The 22,231-nt window shown below is 40.8% G+C and overlaps 2 protein-coding genes across 2 annotated transcripts; both read left to right on the top strand.

The window, feature by feature from the left end:
- The first annotated feature begins 388 nt into the window (after nt 1-388).
- On the top strand, nt 389-19,628 carry LOC147606996 (uncharacterized). The gene is made up of 2 exons (XM_086791350.1): nt 389-655; nt 18,890-19,628. The coding sequence occupies exons 1-2, from the start codon at nt 396-398 to the stop codon at nt 19,602-19,604; spliced, it is 975 nt and encodes a 324-aa protein (XP_086647476.1). The 5' UTR covers nt 389-395; the 3' UTR covers nt 19,605-19,628.
- On the top strand, nt 1,153-21,242 carry LOC147606997 (wall-associated receptor kinase 1-like). The gene is made up of 3 exons (XM_086791351.1): nt 1,153-1,349; nt 19,669-19,728; nt 19,812-21,242. The coding sequence occupies exon 3, from the start codon at nt 19,940-19,942 to the stop codon at nt 20,477-20,479; it is 540 nt and encodes a 179-aa protein (XP_086647477.1). The 5' UTR covers nt 1,153-1,349; nt 19,669-19,728; nt 19,812-19,939; the 3' UTR covers nt 20,480-21,242.
- The last annotated feature ends 989 nt before the right edge of the window (nt 21,243-22,231 follow it).

The raw sequence follows: 22,231 nt of genomic DNA on the forward strand, positions 1-22,231 counted from the left end.
TGTGTACTACATGTATGCAGGTTTTATAACTAAAATATATAATAAATGAATCCTTAAAGTTTAAGAGTTTTTTATAACTTAAAACTTTCTCATTATAATTTAAAGAGGAAATTGACCATTTTAAAAATATATTTTTCTAGAAATTTAAATAATTTGAAGAGGAAATTGACCATTTTGAAAAAGTGTTTCTTTATAAATTTTACAAAATATAACTCAAACTTAAAGAGATTCTTCTCGTTCTCGAGCAAATTTTAGGCTACGTCGAACCTATCTTTGTCCTTGATTGACTCACAGAATCGTGAGCGAGTAGGGACTTCAGCGTTGGTTCTAATTTTATATAAACGGCGATGTCCTCGGTTTTCTTAATTCGGCTGTTGTTTTCCATGGAGCACTGGATGTCTTTTGGAGTGTTCCTGCTGCTGCTGGGCTATTGGGCGTGCAGCAGTCTAAATTGGGTAGCTGCTGCCCCCGGCCCTTGCAACTCCACCTCACAAACTTGCGGGAATATGAACATACCCTATCCTTTTGGGATGTCGAGTGAATGCGGGCTGCGGGGCTACAGGATCTCGTGCAAGCTCAATCCAAGCTATGGCACGGGCCTACTGCCCTTCCTCCAGGTGGGCACGGCCTCCACCCCAGAGCTACAGGTGCTGGAGTTCTACGGCAACTACATAGCCGTAAACTCTACCGAGCTTAAGGCCATGCCCACTCCTCATAACTGCGGCAAATCAGATGGCTACGCTGAGGCTTCCTTGGAGCTCCCTTCCAGTGGGCCTTTCGTCCTCTCCGATCATAACTTCTTTGCCGTGATCGGATGCCGATCCCAAGGCTCCTGTGTCGCCTCGTCTTCCAACAACGTCTCTTCCAACGCCTTGTCGTTCACTTCGACTATGAATTGCAGCACTGATTACTACAATAATCAGTGCAGCACTGATTGCTACAATCAGCGGTGTCTCAGAAACAGGTCGACAGATTATTTCTATGATGATGATGGACCTCTCTATGATGATGATGGACCTTTCTATTACCCCTGCGACTGCTGTCTCCAACGCATACCGCGTGGCTCTCGGCACCTCAGCTGTGGAAATGGAGTAGCCTCCCCAGACTTCCCTGGTGTCTGTGGATTCTCCACTGTGCTCCCTGGTGTCTACCGGGCGATGTCCTGGTCATATCATGGGCTCTCATTCTCAGCGTTTCGGAGAACTGCTCTACGGTAAAGCACAGGTCGGATTACGCTTGCTCTAATGAGGCGGACTGTCTTTATGATCCATGGGTGCCCGGTTATACTTGCCGTTGCCCCAGGAACTATCTAAGAGGGGATGGATACAGGAATGGAACCGGCTGTCAAGGTAATAACCGTGAACCTAAGAAACCATACAATGCTTCGACATCCCTTCTATTTCAGGTTACTCTTAACTTCTTTTTTTTTTTCTTGACATTTTAGGCTATTGGAACGAGCCCGGAAATGACATCGACCCATCGATTATAATACTACCAATTCTTGGTAAGCGAGTGCCATAGATTATAATTTGTACCGCACTGCTGTTGAAGCCCTAGTCTAAAGTCATCAAAATTAACGTTGCGCAGGAATTCTATCTGGTGCCTTCATCATCGTCCGCTGGTCGAGAAGAGCTCGCAGACGGAAGCAACAGAGAGAGGAAAATTTCCATCGCAACGGAGGTGAAGAGCTGCGGTCCATGCTATTTTCTGAAGATGAGCTGAGGAGAGCCACAAACAACTTCTCTCGGGAGCATGAGCTCGGAAAAGGGGGCTATGGCACGGTTTATTGGGGCAGCCTAATCAACCACGGCAAGGTGGCCATTAAGAAACCCAAGCACATGGAGGATGCGGACAGGGAAGAGGACCAAATTAAATCCTTTGTGTCCGAGATACTCCTGTTAGGGAAGACCGTGCATGAAAATGTTGTCAGGCTATTGGGCTGCTGCGTAGAGACCCGAGTGCCTCTCCTTGTGTATGAATTTGTGGAGAATGGAACACTCTGGGATCACTTGCATCCAGGCAAAGACCCCGCCCAAAGAAGCCTGCTAGGGCCGAGCTGCTTGGCATTGCGGTGAACACCGCTAAGGCACTTAGTTATCTCCACAAGATGAGCCCACCTATTCTTCATCGGGACATAAAGTCCACCAACATCCTCATCGACATGTCCTACAACCCCAAGGTGGCCGACTTTGGAGCCTCGCGTTTCCTCACCTCCGGCGCGACCCACCTCACCTTCGCCGCAGTGGTAGGCACCCATGGCTATCTGGACCCTGAGTACCACCTCAGCTGCCAATTCACTAATAAAAGTGATGTGTATAGTTTTGGTGTTATCTTGCTTGAGCTCATCTCGGCCATGCCAGCGGACCTTGGCACAAAGCTAGGGATTCTCGCCCATCACTTCCAGACTCGTTTTAGAGCTGGGAAGCTGACATATCTCATCGACCCTCGATTAAGCACACACCCAAACGTCTTGGCATCCATCCAAGCTGTTGCACAGCTAGCAATCCATTGCTTGGCTATGCAGGGGCATCAAAGGCCCAGAATGGAAGAGGTGCATGGCAAGCTGCAGGAGATCCAATCTAAGTGGACATTAGTGGATGAGGTGGTGGAACTTTCTAGTCAAAGCCCAAGTTCATCAATCGAGCATTTTATAAGGCCCATCACATCGCAAGAAAGTGCTGGTGACATCGAAGGACATGAAATTTCTGCTCTCTTGGGTTCTAGCTGGAGCCAGGGGAGCCAGGTTTCCCATGCTCAATCTGCAGTGACTCGCACCACCACCACCAGTGAAATAGCCCTACAGACTATCCCCGCCCGTCACAGATTACCTACCACTCTTTGATTAAATCCTACAGTGGGTGGAGGCATATAATCAGAGATCCTACAGTGGGTGGAGGCATATGATCAGAGATGGAGGTTCTGTTCACATATCTTAAGCCTTGTAAAATGTTTTGAGTTTCGAATACTATTTCTTTTCATCATCTTTGTTTACTTTATTGGTTTGCATCCAAAGGAGATCAAAATCACTAAATTTCATTCCTTAAGATTTCTCTCTCCTTTTTATCATGTAACTGTAAAATTTAAATACGGCTAGAGCAAAAAATCCTGCCTATTTAAACTTGTGAGACAAAAAGATCTAAATAACTTTTCATACATTTTGGACTATCTAAGGGAAAGAAAGTAGTATTAGGTGACGTCTCTTTGTTTTTTCCTACTAGGTCTTTAGAGTACGTATAATTCTTTAAAGTTATAGGTTAGGCGTGGTTGGATTCATGAGCAGATTCAGTCCACCAAAAAAACAGCATTCTAGTGTATTTGTACTAGCACAATAATAAAAAAGAGCTAGCTCTTATTCTAAGGAAATTTTTTCATATATTTTAGTTATAAAACTGGCATATTGTGGAGATCTAGGAAACAAAAACGTGATAGATATAAGAGTTGTCCTTATTTTAATTGGTTGAAAAATATAGTTTTTTCGATCATTGTTGGTTTGAGTGGGGAATAAAAGGACCGTGTACTTTATATAAAGAATGGTCATACGTAAAAAAGTGTATTGAAACAATTTTTTTAGGGGTTGAGAGAAGTGTTTTAGCAGTTTTGTGTAATATTTACAACACATCAATATGTTAGAAAAGATGTTAAATGTGGCTTCTTGAAAAAATGGAAAATCATGGTAGGCTAGGATTATGTGTAAAAATATAAGGGGAATGTTAGTAATATGTTAATGTGTGTGTTTCATTTAACATGCCATTCAACAACAAGGTTAGACGTTACTGAGTAAGTCAAAAGCTATGTAGCAAGGCGAAAGGGAATACCTTCATTTACACGTACCACCCATATCATCCATCCATATACCTACATCAAACATGCACCCTCGCATGTTCACTATGTAAAAAACCCATACAACATGTGTGTTCAAGGGCCCTAAAACTACGAATTTTTATAACTTATATGCATCCAATATGTAAATTTAGATCTGATGATAAAGGTACCTCTTCTATGAAAAATTTCATAACTTTTTGAATCAACATACCGCTTAAGTATGTAAAATTTCCATAACTCCACAAAAAAGAATTCTATTTCTGAAACGTGTGTGCCATCTTACAAGTTCCTTAGTGAACTCCCTGGGACATGCACTAGATGTGTAGAAGTTGGGGTTTTACAACATGCGCTCTCTTCGTCTAATCACTTTTATGAGGGAAGAGATTTTTGGTAGGCCCCTAAGAGGTTTGAGTGCTCCTAGCAATAGACCTCATCCATCCATTTTGAGTCCAAATATGTAAAAAACCCATACAACATGTGTGTTCAAGGGCCCTAACTACGGATTTTTATAACTTATATATATCTAATATGTAAATTTAGATCTAATGATAAAAGTGCCTCTTCTATATGGAAAATTTTGTCACTTTTTGAATCAAGATAATGCTTAAGTATGTAAATTTTTCCATAATGCCACAAAAGAAAAAAAAAACTATTATTGAAATGTGTGTCATCTTACAAGTTTCTTAGTGAACTCCATGGGACATGCACCACATGTGTAGAAGAGGAGGCTTTTCATAAATTTGGAGTTTAAAACGATATTCAAATGAACCTACAAGCATGGGAATGGTGAGAAAGAGTGAGTGTTTTGACAGAAGCTACCTACATAGCTTTCAAAGGTTAGTATGAAGATGCATGTGGATTGTTTTAAAGGGTTTATGTTTTATGTAGAAGCCACCTACATAGCTTCTAAAGATTAGTTTAAAGATGTATGTAGATTGTTTTAAAGGGTTTACGTGAAAAAGTTTCTTTGAGTTCATAAATTGTATAGAATCCCATCCTCAAAGTATTAGCTAAAATTGTATGCAAGGCTTAAGAGTCGATTAGCAAATTGAGTAAGCACAAGATTGAAAAATCTTGAGTTGCGAGGTGAAGGTTTTGTTGGGATACGAGGTAGTGGTAAAGTTTATTCTCTCACGTGGCTATGCATGCAACAGTACCATGGTCACCTTACGTGAGCACATGCATGTAGTGATGCAATGGTGGGTGGTTGGGATCTTCCAGAAGAGGTTGGAGAGGGGGGTGTGGAGAATGGGACTCAAATGAAGAGATGAAGAAGTGACACCATGTGACTAAATTTCTGACTGTCTCTGAATACTCAACAACGCCCTGAGAATCTACGCAGAAATAAGGTATGCATTAACGTCTCATCTGAAGTGGTCAAAAGACAAATTGGTTAATTCTCCTTGAGCAACAGAATTCTATTTTTCTCTAGGAAACCACCTAGTACAGAGAAGTTGGGGAGATGGCTTCAAGATGAAGTTTTCCACGACAGAGTTGTATCTCAAGTTTACTACCTTTGAAAAGGGTTTTTCAATGTGATATTTGTTAAAGACAGATAGTAGTTGATTTATTTGCAAAAGCCCAATTGTTTATGGGATCGAAGTTAATTCATGTGATGCCCTTTGACTCCACGTTTATTGTCAACCGGAGCCTCAGGGAATCATGTCTAGTCTAGGTGGACATAATAGGTCTCCCCCTTGGTTGAGACCAACTTTGAAGAACTTGGCTAGTGCACTTGGCATGGTATTGTTTGTACCTACTAATAAAGACAATAGTCGCCACTCTAGTAAGGTATGTGTATCTACTATTGTTTGTACCTACTATTGTTTGTACCTACTAATAAAGACAATAGTCGCCACTCTAGTAAGGTATGTGTATCTTGGAATACTATGTTTGAAACCCCAAATCTTCTTGACATGGACCTAGGGGAATTCTAAAAAATAGAGCTAAAGTTAAAGTTTGGAAATTTTGTGGGAGCTTTCTTTAGGTGTGGAAACTTTGGTCATATCGCTAGAAATTGTGGAGCGAGCAGTGACATAAAAAAAATGGGGAACAGAACAAGGAAGAGGGATAATCTTTAGAGTAGGTAAAAGGGAAACTCCAGGAGTATAGGTTGACAAAGTTGACAAATGAAAAGAGAAGATGAATATGGAGAGAAAGGACACTGAAAATCTTAGGTTAACTTGGGTTACAGCAGAAAGATCCAAGGGAAAAAATAACCTCAGAAATATAAAAGGGGAAGCTAGAAATAATCAACTTAGAATTGGAGGGGAAGGGGTAGAAGTAGGTAAGTCTGTGTGTGGAAGGGCTCAGTCCTCCTATATACTCTAATCCCTTTAGCCCTCTAGGGGATTATAGTGAGACCTCATCCATGGGGATGTTCAATTGGCCAAGTGGATACTACTTGGAGGGAGCTTCAAACAGAGACTGGAGAGGTTAGGACAAAAACATGAGCAGAAGAGGGGCTGGGGGTAGAGATGGTTCTTGCTTCTACTACTTTAGAATGAATAAGGTAAAAAAGTTTAGAGGGTGTACGTGGAATGTTAAAGGTTTGAAGGATAAGAGAAAAAATGAAACTTTTTTGGGGATGGTGAAGGATTGGAATCTGTCCATAATGGCCATATAGAAACATAATCTAATGGATACTAAAGGGGGGAAGAGAGAATGTTTTAGGGACTAGGTAGTATTGTATGGGGAGGTGAAATCAGGCTACAGTGGGGTTCTATCTATCATTAAGAAACAGTTAAAGCCTACTATTATTGCCAACCATCCCAATGGTATGATTCTAGTTGTTGAGATGATCCAGTTAGAGGATGAGAAGCTACGGTTAATCAACATCTATGGGGCTCATAACCACAAAATCAAGGGGGAAATGTGGGAGTGGATCAGGAAGTTGGGCATCCAATGCCCTTGTATTATGATGGGGGATTTCAATTTGGTTGAGAAGTAATTAGACAGATGTGGGGGAAGCTTAGTTATGATGGGAAAAGAGAAGAAGAAATGGGACAACCTTAGAGAAAAAATGGGATTGAATGATGGATTGAAATTGGGGCCTTGGGGCTCTAACCTAGGCTACACCTACTTTAGTCTTCAATGTAATTCTCTCATGTAAGATCTCATATAATTTCAAAAATCTTGTTAAATATCTAATGAGATCATAAGACCCACAAGACTTCCTACAAGCCCGTAGGATCACATATGGGTTGAGAAAAGCTCTAGAACTTGTAAGACCTTTTAAAGAGCCCATGAGGTCACATATGAACTCTTGATGATGACAAGAAGAACCTACTAGTGATGTTAATCATATGAATAAGTGGCTCCTTCATGGTCCTCTACATTGAATTAGTTGATCTTATGTGATTATAAGAGTTTCCACCACACAATGACTCCCATTAGATTCTATAAGTAATATAATCAAAGAAGAGCTCCTATCATCTCATATGAGCTCTTTTTTGCTCGAGCGAGATAACAAAGAGATTACTAGAGATAATTGTGATCTAAGACCTAATATTACTTTAAGAATAAGGACCTACCTTCCATGACTCTAATCATGCATTGAGAGAGGGACGCAAGGTGTGTGTGTTTAGCCTTTTGAGGTACTAGAAGACTCACTTAATATCTAGCCACCATGAGAAACCTTTTGCCGATTCACTACTATTAGGTCAAAACCAAGTGCCACCTCTTATAGAGCTCCATAGTAATTTGCAAGATATTTGTAATCAAGCAAGTTTTTATTTGGTTTTTCAGAAGATAAAAAGATAATAATTAAATTTGGTGTGTTAATAAATAAATATGTACTAGAAACAAAACGCACATATACCTATTTATGTGTATGCCTTCTACTAATCGCTTCACTATCTCTTGAAATTAATAGCTCCCAAATTGCTACGCTGATGACAGATTTTTCTCCATACATATTTCTTAAAATACATTAGAAAAATTACAATGGAGTTTAATTTCTTTTTTCCATCCGCCCCTCCCTCCTTGCGCCTCCCAGTGCCCTCAGCCCCCCTCATGACTAACAAAGATATGTCTACACTATTTGAGAGATGTTGAGATGTCAAGCTCAACATGAGCTAACACTCATGAGGCACCTGCTAACACTCACGAGGCGCCTCGTGAGCTAACACTCACGAGGCGCCTTGATGAGCGTTCGACATTTACATCACTGATGGGTTTGGTAGTTGGCACTGCTAGCTGGACTACATTGACTAGTCCACACCTACCCACTCAACTTAGCGTGTTCACATTATGGGCAACTTATATATACTCTATTATGTGTGTTCGTCACTTTATCTTCTTTGTAGACCTCTTTTGTTCTGTGAAGAAGAAGAAGATTTTTCAGCCTCTCATCTTGTGTGTTCTCTTCTAGGGTTTGTGTGAGTGTGTGTGTGCTTGCAACAGCTCAAGATCCCTTCTACCTTGCATATCTTTTTATGATATCATAGCCTAGTTCATGCTAAGGACTGAGCAGCAAGAGAAGCACAGGAAGCGGTACGAGGGTAAAAACTTCATCCACTCTTTCCCCTTTGTGTTTGTTACTACATCCTTGTCGGGAGATCTTTGGGAGAAATTGGAAAACAAACTCTGATTGAGGAGCTTTCTTCGTGGGAGCAGAGCTACAGAGGGTAACTTTACTGTCTGTATATGGACCTTCATTTTTCAGTTCACAGGAATTCACGCGTACTGCGGGCGGGTAAGTTTCAATTCTCTATAGAACTTTATTTTTGGAATTGCAGGAAGGGAGATTGGTTGTGTAGACACTGTGTGTACTTCAAAGATGTCTCAAAGTTGCCATTGGTTGTATGTATGCAAATTGGAGTCACTAGTTGTGATAGTTTGGTGCAGTATAGTACCACTGGAAAAGAATACAATAGTTTGTAGCATGCAAGTCAAACAAGAGTGTTGTTTTTGGTAAATTTGTGTTGCAAAAAAGATATCGAATGATGATATAAATGGCTTCCATGCTTAGAGGTCCAAATTGAAAAATTTCCTAATGGGAAAAGGTTATTGGGACTACATTTAAGATGAACATGAGAAGGCACCAAAGATACCGATGAGGCTATTTTTAATATGGTAAGCCTGAACATGTGAGTGCAAGCAGATTGGTATAAGAAGCAGAGTCACATGAGAAATGGAAAAGTGCAGCAAAACAACTATATATCCTCTAGCAAAAATAATGAGGATAATGAGAGTTGTTTGTTATGCAACATGTGGTTAATTCTATGTCTAGAAATGATGCAACAACATATAAGGATGATGTATGGTGTGTTGATTTAGGTGCTTTGAACCACATCACAAGTCATGGTGAGTAGTTCAAGGAAATGAAGAGTCTTGAAAGACTAGGATTTTTTGAAACAGGGAATGACACTGCGCCACCATGTTGGTGATGTGCCATTGTCTATGTAGGATGGTAAGGTGAAGTATCTTCCAGATGTACTTCTAGTTCCGAACATTACAAAGAATCTGGTTTTACTTGGCTAGATAATTGAGTAGGGTTTGTAGGTCCGGATGGCTGTTATATAAATATGCAAAGAATGAAGTCTATGTAGACTAAAGAAATTGTGACAAGGCTGCCTAAGTTTAAGGTTGAAAGTATGCAGAAAGTATGTGAAGCATGTCGGTTTGGAAGCAAACAAAGCATTTATTTCCACATGACAGAAATGTGAGCAGGAATGTACTAGATGTTGTCCATTCAAATGTATGGAGTCCTGCGAAGACTATGTCTATGGGAGACTATAGGTACTACGTAACATTCATTGATGACCACAAGAGGAAAGTGTGGGTGTATTTCGTGAAGGAGAAGAGTGAAGTGTTCACTCATTTTAAGACTTTAAGAGTGATGGTGGCTGAAAAACAAACACGAAAGCATGTGAAGTGCCTATGGTCAGATGGAGGGGGAGAATACTTCTCCAATGAGTTTTCTGAATTCTTACGAAAGAATGGCATTCAGAGACAATTTACATGTAGATATACTCCGTAGTAAAATGGAGTTGCTAAGCGAAAAAATAGGCACATTTTGGAGATAGCACGAGCATTGATGGCAGAGAAGAATATGCCACATAGCTATTGGGCTGAGGCTATGTCTACATCATGAATAGGACTCCTACTGCAGCCATATATAATGTAACACCAGACGAGAAGTTTACTACCAGGAAATATGATTTGTCTCACTTGAAATTGGATGTATTGCATATGTGTATGTGCCAGATGAGTTGCATACCAAGCTGGATCCAAAGGCAAAAAAATGTTATAATCCTACTACACATGAATTGAGGATAAGCACGGATGTTGTATTCGATGAGATGAGTAGATGGTATGCTATTGAAAAAGATATTAGGGCTGATGTAAGTGGAAACATGGTTGCACCGAATGCAAGTTAGCAGAGTGAAGCAGGAGAGTCCACATCCAGCGGTTCTGTTAATGGACCATGGAGTGGCAGGCTACATCATAATACCAGTCCTGGAAATGTTGTTGATACATCACATAAAGGTAAAGAGAAAGTGGTTGAGCCCCTTGGTATGCCTGATATTTATATAGGGCATTCTGGAGAGTCTAGTGGCTCGGAGATGAGCCTTGATGTGAGGAGCTTGGGATTCCAGCTATTAGGACACCTAGTATAAAGAAGGCTATGGAAGCCATGAACGCAAAAATAGGAAGATCTGGAAGAGTAAAAAACCTTGTGCAGAGGTTGACTTATGATGGTTATGTGGCCATCACTATACTTATATGTCAAAAGTTGTGTAGATTATAGAACCCACATGTTTTGATGAGGCTATTGGAATTGTGTGTTGTGGGAGAAAGCTATGGATGAGGAGATGGATGCATTGTATGGAAATGAGACTTGGGATTTGGTGCCATTTTCTGAAGGCAAGAAAGCTATTAGTTGTAAGTGGGTGTATAAGGTGAAACATAACAGTGATGGTATTTTAAGCAGGTACAAGGCTAGATTGGTACCCAAGGAATATGCACAAACACATGGGACTGATTATGAGGATACATTTGTTCCGGTTGAAAAGATGGCAACTGTAAGTGTGAGATCCATACCCCCTCTGTGCATCCCCTCTGCGCATTGGACTCTGGAGTGCTGGCAGCGGAAGTAGCAACCTTGCGCACAGGGCAGAGCTTCCCACTCGGGGCCTCACCCACGGATGTTCGGACAAGAGACTAATCCGGTGGCTCTTCCAACACCAAACCCAGAAAAAACCTCCCTCGCCTAGAAAACATAGGCGATGCAAAACTTAAATAGACACACCACTTACGCACCCAATATGAAATTGCCTTTTCTTAGACTCAACTATTTCCAAAACAGCACTGCAATAAAACCACAGTGTTTCTATCATAATCCTCAGTATTCCAGTTCCATGTCCAAATTCTAATCATTCCTTCCTCAATGTACCTATGGCAATATTGGCAACCAGAATGCTCACCACCTGCTCACTTGAAAAGATGCACGGGAGAAGAGAGCTTGAGCTCTTGCAAGCACACACACACTCACAAAACCCTAAAAGAGAACACACAAGGTGAGAGGCTGAAAATCTTCTTCTTCTTCACACAACACTCAACACACCATATACAAAGATAAGAGTACCCGCATATGAAAAGGTGTACTCAACCAAATACATACTAGGGTTCTCTATAGTGTGAACCCAACTAAATGAGCTGGCGTTATAACTATGCCAGTCTCTAGAATGACTGTTACACAGTAGGCAGGTCATCAGCACCGCCTCACTAGATGAGCTCGATATCTCAACACTCCCCCTCGAGCTCAACTCCATCTCATGTACACCAAGTGAAGCCCTGAATCTGCGGAGCTTCTCTGTACCCAATGCTTTGGTGAAGATGTCAGCGACCTGATCCTGTGTGCTGACATAAACAAGGTCAATGTCTCCTGCCAAAACTTTCTCTCTGACAAAATGGTTGTGGATCTCTATATGCTTCGTACGAGCATGCAAAACTGGGTTCCTGGCTAACTGTATATTGCTAATGTTGTCACAGAAAATGACAACTTGTCTATCCACTGATAGACCCAAATCTGCAACAAGTAGCTTTCTCAACCAAGCTACCTCACATGCTGCCATAGCAGCACCTCTGTACTCGGCCTCTGTACTGGATAGAGCAACCGTAGGCTGCTTCTTGCTGCTCCAAGTCACAGCAGCACTCCCCAAAGAAAACATGAAGCCACTAGTAGATCTTCTATCTAAGATACTACCAGCCCAATCAGCATCTGCGTACCCATGTACACATATCTATGTCCCAGTTTCATAAAATAGTCCACAATGCAAAGTAGACCTCACATACCTCACTATGCGTCTCAATGCATACCTCACATACCTCAATATGCGTCTCAATGCAAAGTAGACCTCACATACCTCAGTATGCGTCTCAATGCATCCAAATGCGGCTTCCGAGGAACCTACATAAAGTGACTCACCAACCCAACAACATAGCTTAAATCTTTCCTAGTGATCGTCATGTAGATCAAGCTTCCTACTATGCGCCGATACATAGTAGGATCCTCCAAAATCTCTCTTGAATCTGCACTCAACTTGCCATTCTGATCCAATGGCACTGAGATAGGCTTACAGCCTGTCATACCATACTTAGAGAACATGTCCAAGCCATACTATTTTTGCAGTAATCCAATACCATGTGGTGACCTAATCACCTCAATGCCCAAGAAATATCTGAGCTCCCCAGATCCTTCATCTCAAACTTTTGTCTAAGCAAGATCTTTATATCAAAGATCTCTACATCATGGTCCCCCGTAATGATCAGATCATCTACATAGATGACAACAAGCACAACCCCTCTATCATTGTGTCTCACATACAGGGAGAAATCTGCATTGGTTACATGAAAGCCAATAGTGACAAGATATTCAGAAATCTTGTCAAACCATGCTCTTGGTGCTTGTTTTAAGCCATACAAGGCTTTCTTCAACCTGCACACATGCTCGGGGTGACTCACATCCTCATAACCAGGTGGCTACAACATATACACCTCTTCTTGCAAATCCCCATGCAAGAATGCAGGCAACTGGGCTAAAAGTTTCTCATAATCAATGCCATATGTCTGTGCATATCCTTTTGCTACCAATCTAGCCTTGTACCTGCTTATGCTTCCATCACTGTTATGTTTTACTTTGTACACCCACTTGCATCCAATGGCTTTCTTGCCTTCACGCAATTGCACTAAATCCCAAGTCTCATTTCCATATAGTGCATCCATCTCCTCATCCCCATAGCTTTCTCCGAACACACATTTCCAACAGCCTTATCAATGCATGTGGGCTCTACAACCTGCATGTGGGCTCTACAACCTGCACAACTTTTGCCATGTATGCATAGTGATGTGCCACATCACCATCATAGATAAACCTCTACACAGGATTCTTCACTCTCCTAGATCTTCATAGCTTTGCATTCATGGCTTCCATAGCCTTCTTTACGCCAGGTGTTCTCATAGCTGGTATCCCAAGATCCTCATCAAGGCTCATCTCTGAGCCACTAGACTCTCCATCAATATGAGAATGCCCTGCAGAAATGTCAGGCATACTAAGGGGCTCAATCACTTTCTCTTTGCCTTTATGTGATGTACTAATCACATTTGCAGGACTGGTATTATGATGCAGCCTACGACTCCATGGTCTATCAACTAAACCACTAGATGAGGACTCTTCTGGTCCACTCAAAGACTGTGATTGCTAACTTGCATTCTGTGCAACCACATTTCCACTCACATCAGCCCCAAGAGCTTCTTTTTCAGCAGCATACCAGCTGCTCATCTCATAAAAAAAACATCCCTGCTTACCCTCAACTCACGTGTAGCAGGGTTATAACACCTGTATCCCTTTTGCTCGAGGGAATATCCAATAAACACACATTTTTCAGCTTTTGGATCCAGCTTAGTTCTCAGCTCATCTGGCACATGCACATATGCAATGCATCCAAAGACTTTCAGATGAGACAAATGAGGGCATTGGAGCCTTTATCTCTCATTTGAAGGGCCTTATGGCTCAACTTGCATCAGTGAATGTGAGAATGGATGAAGATGATGCAGTGGTTGTTTTGTTAAAAGCAGTCAAGAAGGTGTATCCCACCTTAGTCTCATCACCCTGAAGAACATACCTAATCCCACCCTTGAAGGAGTCATTCAATCTTGTCTTGATAAAGAAAAGAGGCCAAAGGGAGGAGCTGAATCTTCAAGTGCATCTACTCCATTGAATATCGGACAAGCTTTGTCACATCAAGTAAGCAAAGTAAGGTGTACCCATTGCAAAAAGGTAGGTTATTTTACAAATAATTGTTGGATCAAATATCCCAACAAGATGAAATGTAACAAGTGTAAACAAACAGGACATATCACTTCTAAATGCCCTAACAAGGAGTCAGAGGCTAACTTTGTATCAACCTCTAACTCCTCTGAGCACTTATTTTAAATCTCAATGTAACAACACCTATATTCCTCAACTTGTACGCCTAATGTTATAAAGGCAACCTATGTCCAATACCACCTATTCCAATTCTTTCATAGGTGGTATTGAGGGAGGGTATTAAAAGACTAAGGTCATGTAAAAGGGTAGGAGAAGGGTGTGTGTGTGTGAATGGACTTATGGTCCACTAGCTCACCTATTTAAAGGTGAAGCTAGAAGGCATTATGTAGTGTGCAAAGGCCAAGTTGTATGCGTAAGCAACTTAATAAACAAGAATTGTTCTTGTATTTTGTGGGTCTGTCTCCTCCACTCATCTTGATCTAGCATAAGCACCACGAATTTCAACAAGCTTGGGGATATAGACCTCATGTTATCAACTTACTTTTGGTACTTTACACTATGCAATGGAGGAACTTTAGTGGATCATTACTCATCTTAGATTTTGGATGCTGGTTGATATGGTTGTCTAGAAACACAACAGTGTTTCAAGGTCAAGGAATATTCTCTTCTGGGTTACCTTGGCCAGCTCTAAAAACAAAATCGATGGAAGATGGTATTGCTTATCAATGATACAAACATGAGAGACAGAATTGTTGGACTTATTGTTAGATTGTAATTTGTACAAATTTCATGATTGAATAATATATTTTGTTTTTTTTTTTAAAGCCAAGATAGACTCCCCTGTATCCTCCCAAATTCTTGTGTCCCCCCCCCACACACATGAGGTAATAGTTAATCCCACACCTCTTACCTCGAGGGGGTCACTCGTATAAATATGTAAGTATCACGTGGGTTCAACAGAAGGTCATTTTAAATATTTAAAACTTACAGAAATACATTTACAGAGGGGATTTATTTATTGTATTTTTAAAAAAAATTACAGATTTGAATAGGAAAGGATACATTATATTCACTAAAAAATTCACAGATAAGGGACTTTTTAAATAGGCCTTGAACGCACGTGATATAGAGGATTTACATATAGTGACCCCCCCCGAGCCTCTTACATTGCTTAAGACTCATGTCATCGTGTGTGTTTCACACACACCACCCCACAAGCATGTGTGAGGTTACGTTTCGTGTGAACCTCCTACAAAACATGTTTTATATATATGTATAAATTAAGACTCTACGACCTTATCACATCATCGTGTGGTGCTCGCAGAGACAGCTATTGGGGGAATCGTTATCGGGCTCTAGGTGTGTTGTGGGAGGGGACACACACACACACATTTAAAGTGACTTACCATGGGAACCTCCCCAAGCATTTTTTGTAAAAAATAAACTATAGGTTTTCTTTTAAAGACATTCAAAGAAAAGTATAAAGAAAGCTCTTGGAAATATACCACTCTTGAGTTGAACAAGTTGTGAAGTCAGAAGAAGAGAGAAGTAGGTCAAATGTCCCTTTTCAATGGCCAATATGTGGAGTTAAATTTTAAAGCGTGGCCTTGTTATAACAATCAATGCTATCCTCTCGCATATTTTTTATGGCTAAGATTGAAAAATATTCAGAGATAAAAATTAATTAGATTGACTTACATTTAATGCAGGCCTAACATCTTGAAATTTTTTGTTTTGAAACCGATTGATGTGATTTCTAAAATTGGCATTGTGCAATTGACTTGTAGATTTGGCTTGCCTTGAAAATAATGCCGTAATCTTCAAGCCTTTTGTTTTCAAACCAATTGATGTCTAAAAAACTGATTGCTATGTAAATTTTTGATGTGTATTTTTTAATGGAAAACCAATTGATGTTTATATCCTTTTTATTAATATCTTTGAGGAAAATAATTTCAAATTTCAAAAATTTTAGTTATAAAACCGATTTACCTATGAATTTTGTCAATAAAAATGGTTGAGCTTGGTTTTTTTTTAAATGTTTATTCTCACCTTGCTTTTACAGGTTCGCTTGTACGGTGGTTTCGTGACGACCACACTTGTTAAGTCTTGATTGACTCACATACATGGTCGTGAGAGAGTAGTGTTGGTTCTAATTTTATAGTAATGGCGATGTCCTCGGTTTTCTTAATTCGGCTGTTGTTCTCCATGGGGCACTGGAGCAGCAGTCTAAATTTGGTAGCTGCACCTGCTGCCTCCGGCCCTTACAATTACACCTCACAAACTTTCGGGTGGGCACGGCCGCTACCCACATGTGTGCTTTAGTGGAACTTTTTAATAAGTGTCAAGAAAAAGTGGAACTTTCACGAGAAAAACCAGCCTTAATCAATTTCAAGATTTAAGAGTTTGAAATCTTAGCTATAAAACAAACTAACTTATGCATTTTTTTTCAATAAAAACGGGTGAGCTTGATTGTGATCCTTTTTGGTTAGAAAAAAATGCTTATTGTGACATTACTTAACGATCCTTTTACAAAGGGCCACGGTGGGTTACAAAGGGCCACGGTGGGCTTGTTAAGTCTTGATTGAGTGCTCACAGAGTCCCAACCACGCTCGTTAAGTCTTGATTGACTTAGAGACTCGTGAGCGAGTAGCGTCTATTTGAAAAAGAACCATCAGCTATCATATCATAGAAAAGTAGATACTCTTTGATTTTCTTTGAAGTTTTCAAGAGTATCATTTAGCCAACATTTTGGAGTGTTGCTAACACTTTCCTTTTACTAAAGGCAACAAAAAAGCGTGTGAAGACAACCAAAAACGAGTAAGGACATAATCGTACTCAGGCTTGCTTTTTGATGAGCCTAATGAAATTAAAAAAAACGTGTAAAGACAACCAAAAATGAGTAAGGACATAATCATACTTAGGCTTGCTTTTCTACAGGCCAAAGTAGTTCTTGATAAAAACAAAATTTTCAACCACTCAATATATGGATAATTTCTCAATCGGCTGGGTTTTGGTTCCCAAAATGTGTACTACATGCAGGTTTTATAACTAAAATATATAATAAATGAATCCTTAAAGTTTAACAGTTTTATAACTGAAAACTTTCTCATTATAATTTAAAGAGGAAATTGACCATTTTAAAAATATATTTTTCTAGAAATTTAAATAATTTGAAGAGGAAATTGACCATTTTGAAAAAGTGTTTCTTTATAAATTTTACAAAATATAACTCAAACTTAAAGAGATTCTTCTCGTTCTCCACAAATTTGAGCAAATTTTAGGCTACGTCGAACCTGCCCACCTTGATTGACTCACAGAATCGTGAGCGAGTAGCGTAAGCCCAAGTTCATCAATTGAGCATTTTATAAGGCCCATCACATCGCAAGAAAGTGCTGCTGACAACGAAGGACATGAAATTTCTGCTCTCTTGGGTTCTAGCTGGAGCCAGGGGAGCCAGGTTTCCCATGCTCAATCTGCAGTGACTCGCACCACCACCAGTGAAATAGCCCTACAGACTATCCCCGCCCGTCACACATTACCTACCACTCTTATGAGTGGGTGGAGGCATATAATCAGAGATCCTACAGTGGGTGATGTTTATATTCTTTTTATTAATACCGTTGAGGAAAATAATTTTAAAATTCAAAATTTTAAAATTTTAGTTGTAAAACCGATTTACCTATGAATTTTAGTCTTGATTGAGTGCTCACAAAGTCCCAACCACGCTTGTTAAGTCTTGATTGACTTAGAGAGTCGTGAGCGAGTAGCGTCTATTTGAAAAAGAACCATCCGCTATCAAATCATAGAAAAGTAGATACTATTTGATTTTCTTTGAAGTTTTCAAGATGATCATTTAGCCAACATTTTGGAGTGTTGCTAACACTTTCCTTTTACTAAAGGCAACAAAAAAGCGCGTGAAGACAACCAAAAACGAGTAAGGACATAATCGTACTCAGGCTTGCTTTTTGACGAGCCTAATGAAATTAAAAAAAACGTGTAAAGACAACCAAAAATGAGTAAGGACATAATCATACTTAGGCTTGCTTTTCTACAGGCCAAAGTAGTTCTTGATAAAAACATAATTTTCAACCACTCAAAATATGGATAATTTCTCAATCTACTGGGTTTTGGTTCCCAAAATGTGTACTACATGCAGGTTTTATAACTAAAATATATAATAAATGAATCCTTAAAGTTTAAGAGTTTTTTATAACTAAAAACTTTCTCATTATAATTTAAAGAGGAAATTGACCATTTTAAAAATATATTTTTCTAGAAATTTAAATAATTTGAAGAGGAAATTGACCATTTTGAAAAAGTGTTTCTTTATAAATTTTACAAAATATAACTCAAACTTAAAGAGATTCTTCTCGTTCTCGAGCAAATTTTAGGCTACGTCGAACCTATCTTTGTCCTTGATTGACTCACAGAATCGTGAGCGAGTAGGGTCTTCAGCGTTGGTTCTAATTTTATATAAACGGCGATGTCCTCGGTTTTCTTAATTCGGCTGTTGTTTTCCATGGAGCACTGGATGTCTTTTGGAGTGTTCCTGCTGCTGCTGGGCTATTGGGCGTGCAGCAGTCTAAATTGGGTAGCTGCTGCCTCCGGCCCTTGCAACTCCACCTCACAAACTTGCGGGAATATGATCATTCCCTATCCGTTTGGGATGTCGAGTGAATGCGGGCTGCGGGGCTACAGGATCTCGTGCAAGCTCAATCCAAGCTATGGCACGGGCCTACTGCCCTTCCTCCAGGTGGGCACGGCCTCCACCCAAGAGCTACAGGTGCTGAGTTTCCTCTACGGCAACAACATAGCCGTAAACTCTACCGAGCTTAAGGCCATGCCCACTCCTCATAACTGCGGCAAATCAGATGGCTACGCTGAGGCTTCCTTGGAGCTCCCTTCCAGTGGGCCTTTCGTCCTCTCCGATCATAACTTCTTTGCCGTGATCGGATGCCGATCCCAAGGCTCCTGTGTCGCCTCGTCTTCCAACAACGTCTCTTCCAACGCCTTGTCGTTCACTTCGACTATGAATTGCAGCACTGATTACTACAATAATCAGTGCAGCACTGATTGCTACAATCAGCGGTGTCTCAGAAACAGGTCGACAGATTATTTCTATGATGGACCTTTCTATGATTATTTCTATGATGGACCTTTCTATTACCCCTGCGACTGCTGTCTCCAACGCATACCGCGTGGCTCTCGGCACCTCCACCTCAGTGGAAATGGAGTAGCCTCCCCAGACTTTCCTGGTGTCTGTGGATTCTCCACTGTGCTCAGCCCTTACATCCCCGATCTACCGGGCGATGTCCTGGTCCTATCATGGGCTCTCATTCTCAACGTTTCGGAGAACTGCTCTACGGTAAAGCACAGGTCGGATTACGCTTGCTCTAATGAGGCGGAGTGTCTTTATGATCCATGGGTGCCCGGTTATACTTGCCGTTGCCCCTCGAATTATCTACCAGGGGGATGGATACAGGAATGGAACCCGCTGTCAAGGTAAAAAATGCTTCGACATCCCTTCTATTTCAGGTTACTCTTAACTTGTGTTTTTTTTGACATTTTAGGCTATTCGAACGAGCCCGGAAATGACTTCGACCCATGGATTATAACACGATCAATTCTTAGTAAGCGAGTGCCATAGATTATAATTTGTGCCACACTTCTGTTGAAGCCCTAGTCTAAAGTCATCAAAATTAACGTTGCGCAGGAATTCTATCTGGTGCCTTCATCATCACCGTAGTCATTATCATCGTCCGCTGGTCGAGAAGAGCTCGCAGACGGAAGCAACAGAGAGAGCAAAATTTCCATCGCAACGGAGGTGAAGAGCTGCGGTCCATGCTATTTTCTGAAGATGAGCTGAGGAGAGCCACAAACAACTTCTCTCGGGAGCATGAGCTCGGAAAAGGGGGCTATGGCACGGTTTATTGGGGCAGCCTTATCAACCACGGCAAGGTGGCCATTAAGAAACCCAAGCACATGGAGGATGCGGACAGGGAAGAGGACCAAATTAAATCCTTTGTGTCCGAGATACTCCTGTTAGGGAAGACCGTGCATGAAAATGTTGTCAGGCTATTGGGCTGCTGCGTAGAGACCCGAGTGCCTCTCCTTGTGTATGAATTTGTGGAGAATGGAACACTCTGGGATCACTTGCATCCAGGCAAAGACCAAAGAAGCCTGCTAGGGCCGAACTGGGGGAGACGGCTTGGCATAAAGTCCACCTATTCTTCATCGGGACATAAAGTCCACCAACATCCTCATCGACATGTCCTACAACCCCAAGGTGGGCGACTTTGGAGCCTCGCGTTTCCTCCCCTCCGGCGCGACCCACCTCACCTTCGCCGCAGTGGTAGGCACCCATGGCTATCTGGACCCTGAGTACCACCTCAGCTGCCAATTCACTAATAAAAGTGATGTGTATAGTTTTGGTGTTATCTTGCTTGAGCTCATCTCGGCCATGCCAGCGGACCTTGGCACAAAGCTAGGGATTCTCGCCTATCACTTCCAGACTCGTTTTAGAGCTGGGAAGCTGACATATCTCATCGACCCTCGATTAAGCACACACCCAAACGTCTTGGCATCCATCCAAGCTGTTGCACAGCTAGCAATCCATTGCTTGGCTATGCAGGGGCATCAAAGGCCCACAATGGAAGAGGTGCATGGCAAGCTGCAGGAGATCCAATCTAAGTGGACATTAGTGGATGAGGTGGTGGAACTTTCTAGTCAAAGCCCAAGTTCATCAATTGAGCATTTTATAAGGCCCATCATATCGCAAGAAAGTGCTGGTGACAACGAAGAACATGAAATTTCATCTCTCTTGGGTTCTAGCTGGAGCCAGGGGAGCCAGGTTTCCCATGCTCAATCTGCAGTGACTCGCACCACCACCACCAGTGAAATAGCCCTTGCTTCTTTACAGACTATCCCGGCCCGTCACAGATTACCTACCACTCTTTGATTAAATCCTACAGTGGGTGGAGGCATATAATCAGAGATCCTACAGTGGGTGGAGGCATATAATCAGAGATTGGCGGTCTCCCATCCATCTCCTCCATTCCCAATCCTTCAGCGAGAGATGGAGGTTCTGTTCACATATCTTAAGCCTTGTAAAATGTTTTGAGTTTCGAATACTATTTCTTTTCATCATCTTTGTTTACTTTATTGGTTTGCATCCAAAGGAGATCAAAATCACTAAATTTCATTCCTTAAGATTTATCTCTCCTTTTTATCATGTAACTGTAAAATTTAAATACGGCTAGAGCAAAAAATCCTGCCTATTTAAACTTGAGACAAAAAGATATAAATAACTTTTCATACATTTTGGACTATCTAAGGGAAAGAAAGTAGTATTAGGTGACGTCTCTTTGTTTTTTCCTACTAGGTCTTTAGAGTACGTATAATTATTTAAAGTTATAGGTTAGGCGTGGTTGGATTCATGAGCATCAGTCCACCAAAAAAACATCATTCTAGTGTATTTGTACTAGCACAATAATAAAAAAGAGCTAAGATTTTAAGGAGCTCTTATTTTAAGGAAAATTTTTCATATATTTTAGTTATAAAACTGGCATATTGTGGAGATCTAGGAAACAAAAACGTGATAGATATAAGAGTTGTCCTTATTTTGATTGGTTGAAAAATATAGTTTTTTCGATCATTGTTGGTTTGAGTGGGGAATAAAAGGACCGTGTACTTTATATAAAGAATGGTCATACGTTAAAAAGTGTATTGAAACATTTTTTTTAGGGGTTGAGAGAAGTGTTTTAGCAGTTTTGTGTAATATTTACAACACATCAATATGTTAGAAAAGATGTTAAATGTGGCTTCTTGAAAGAATGGAAAATCATGGTAGGCTAGGATTATGTGTAAAAATATAAGGGGAATGTTAGTAATATGTTAATGTGTGTGTTTCATTTAACATTGCATTCAACAACAAGGTTAGACGTTACTGAGTAAGTCAAAAGCTATGTAGCAAGGCGAAAGGGAATACCTTCATTTACACGTACCACCCATATCATCCATCCATATACCTACATCAAACATGCACCCTCGCATGTTCACTATGTAAAAAACCCATACAACATGTGTGTTCAAGGGCCCTAAAACTACGAATTTTTATAACTTATATGCATCCAA

Source organism: Cibotium barometz, chromosome 56, assembly GCF_041138505.1.
Source record: "Cibotium barometz isolate CiBa-2024 chromosome 56, ASM4113850v1, whole genome shotgun sequence".
Classification (NCBI taxonomy): domain Eukaryota; kingdom Viridiplantae; phylum Streptophyta; class Polypodiopsida; order Cyatheales; family Cibotiaceae; genus Cibotium; species Cibotium barometz.

Excerpts from the sequence above, each read along its gene's own strand:
- LOC147606997 (XM_086791351.1), top strand. The coding sequence starts at position 19,940 with ATGCTATTTTCTGAAGATGAGCTGAGGAGAGCCACAAACAACTTCTCT.
- LOC147606996 (XM_086791350.1), top strand. The coding sequence starts at position 396 with ATGTCTTTTGGAGTGTTCCTGCTGCTGCTGGGCTATTGGGCGTGCAGC. Across the intron at positions 656-18,889 it reads CCAGAGCTACAGGTGCTGGA|TTTCCTCTACGGCAACAACA; the intron begins GTTCTACGGCAA and ends ACAGGTGCTGAG.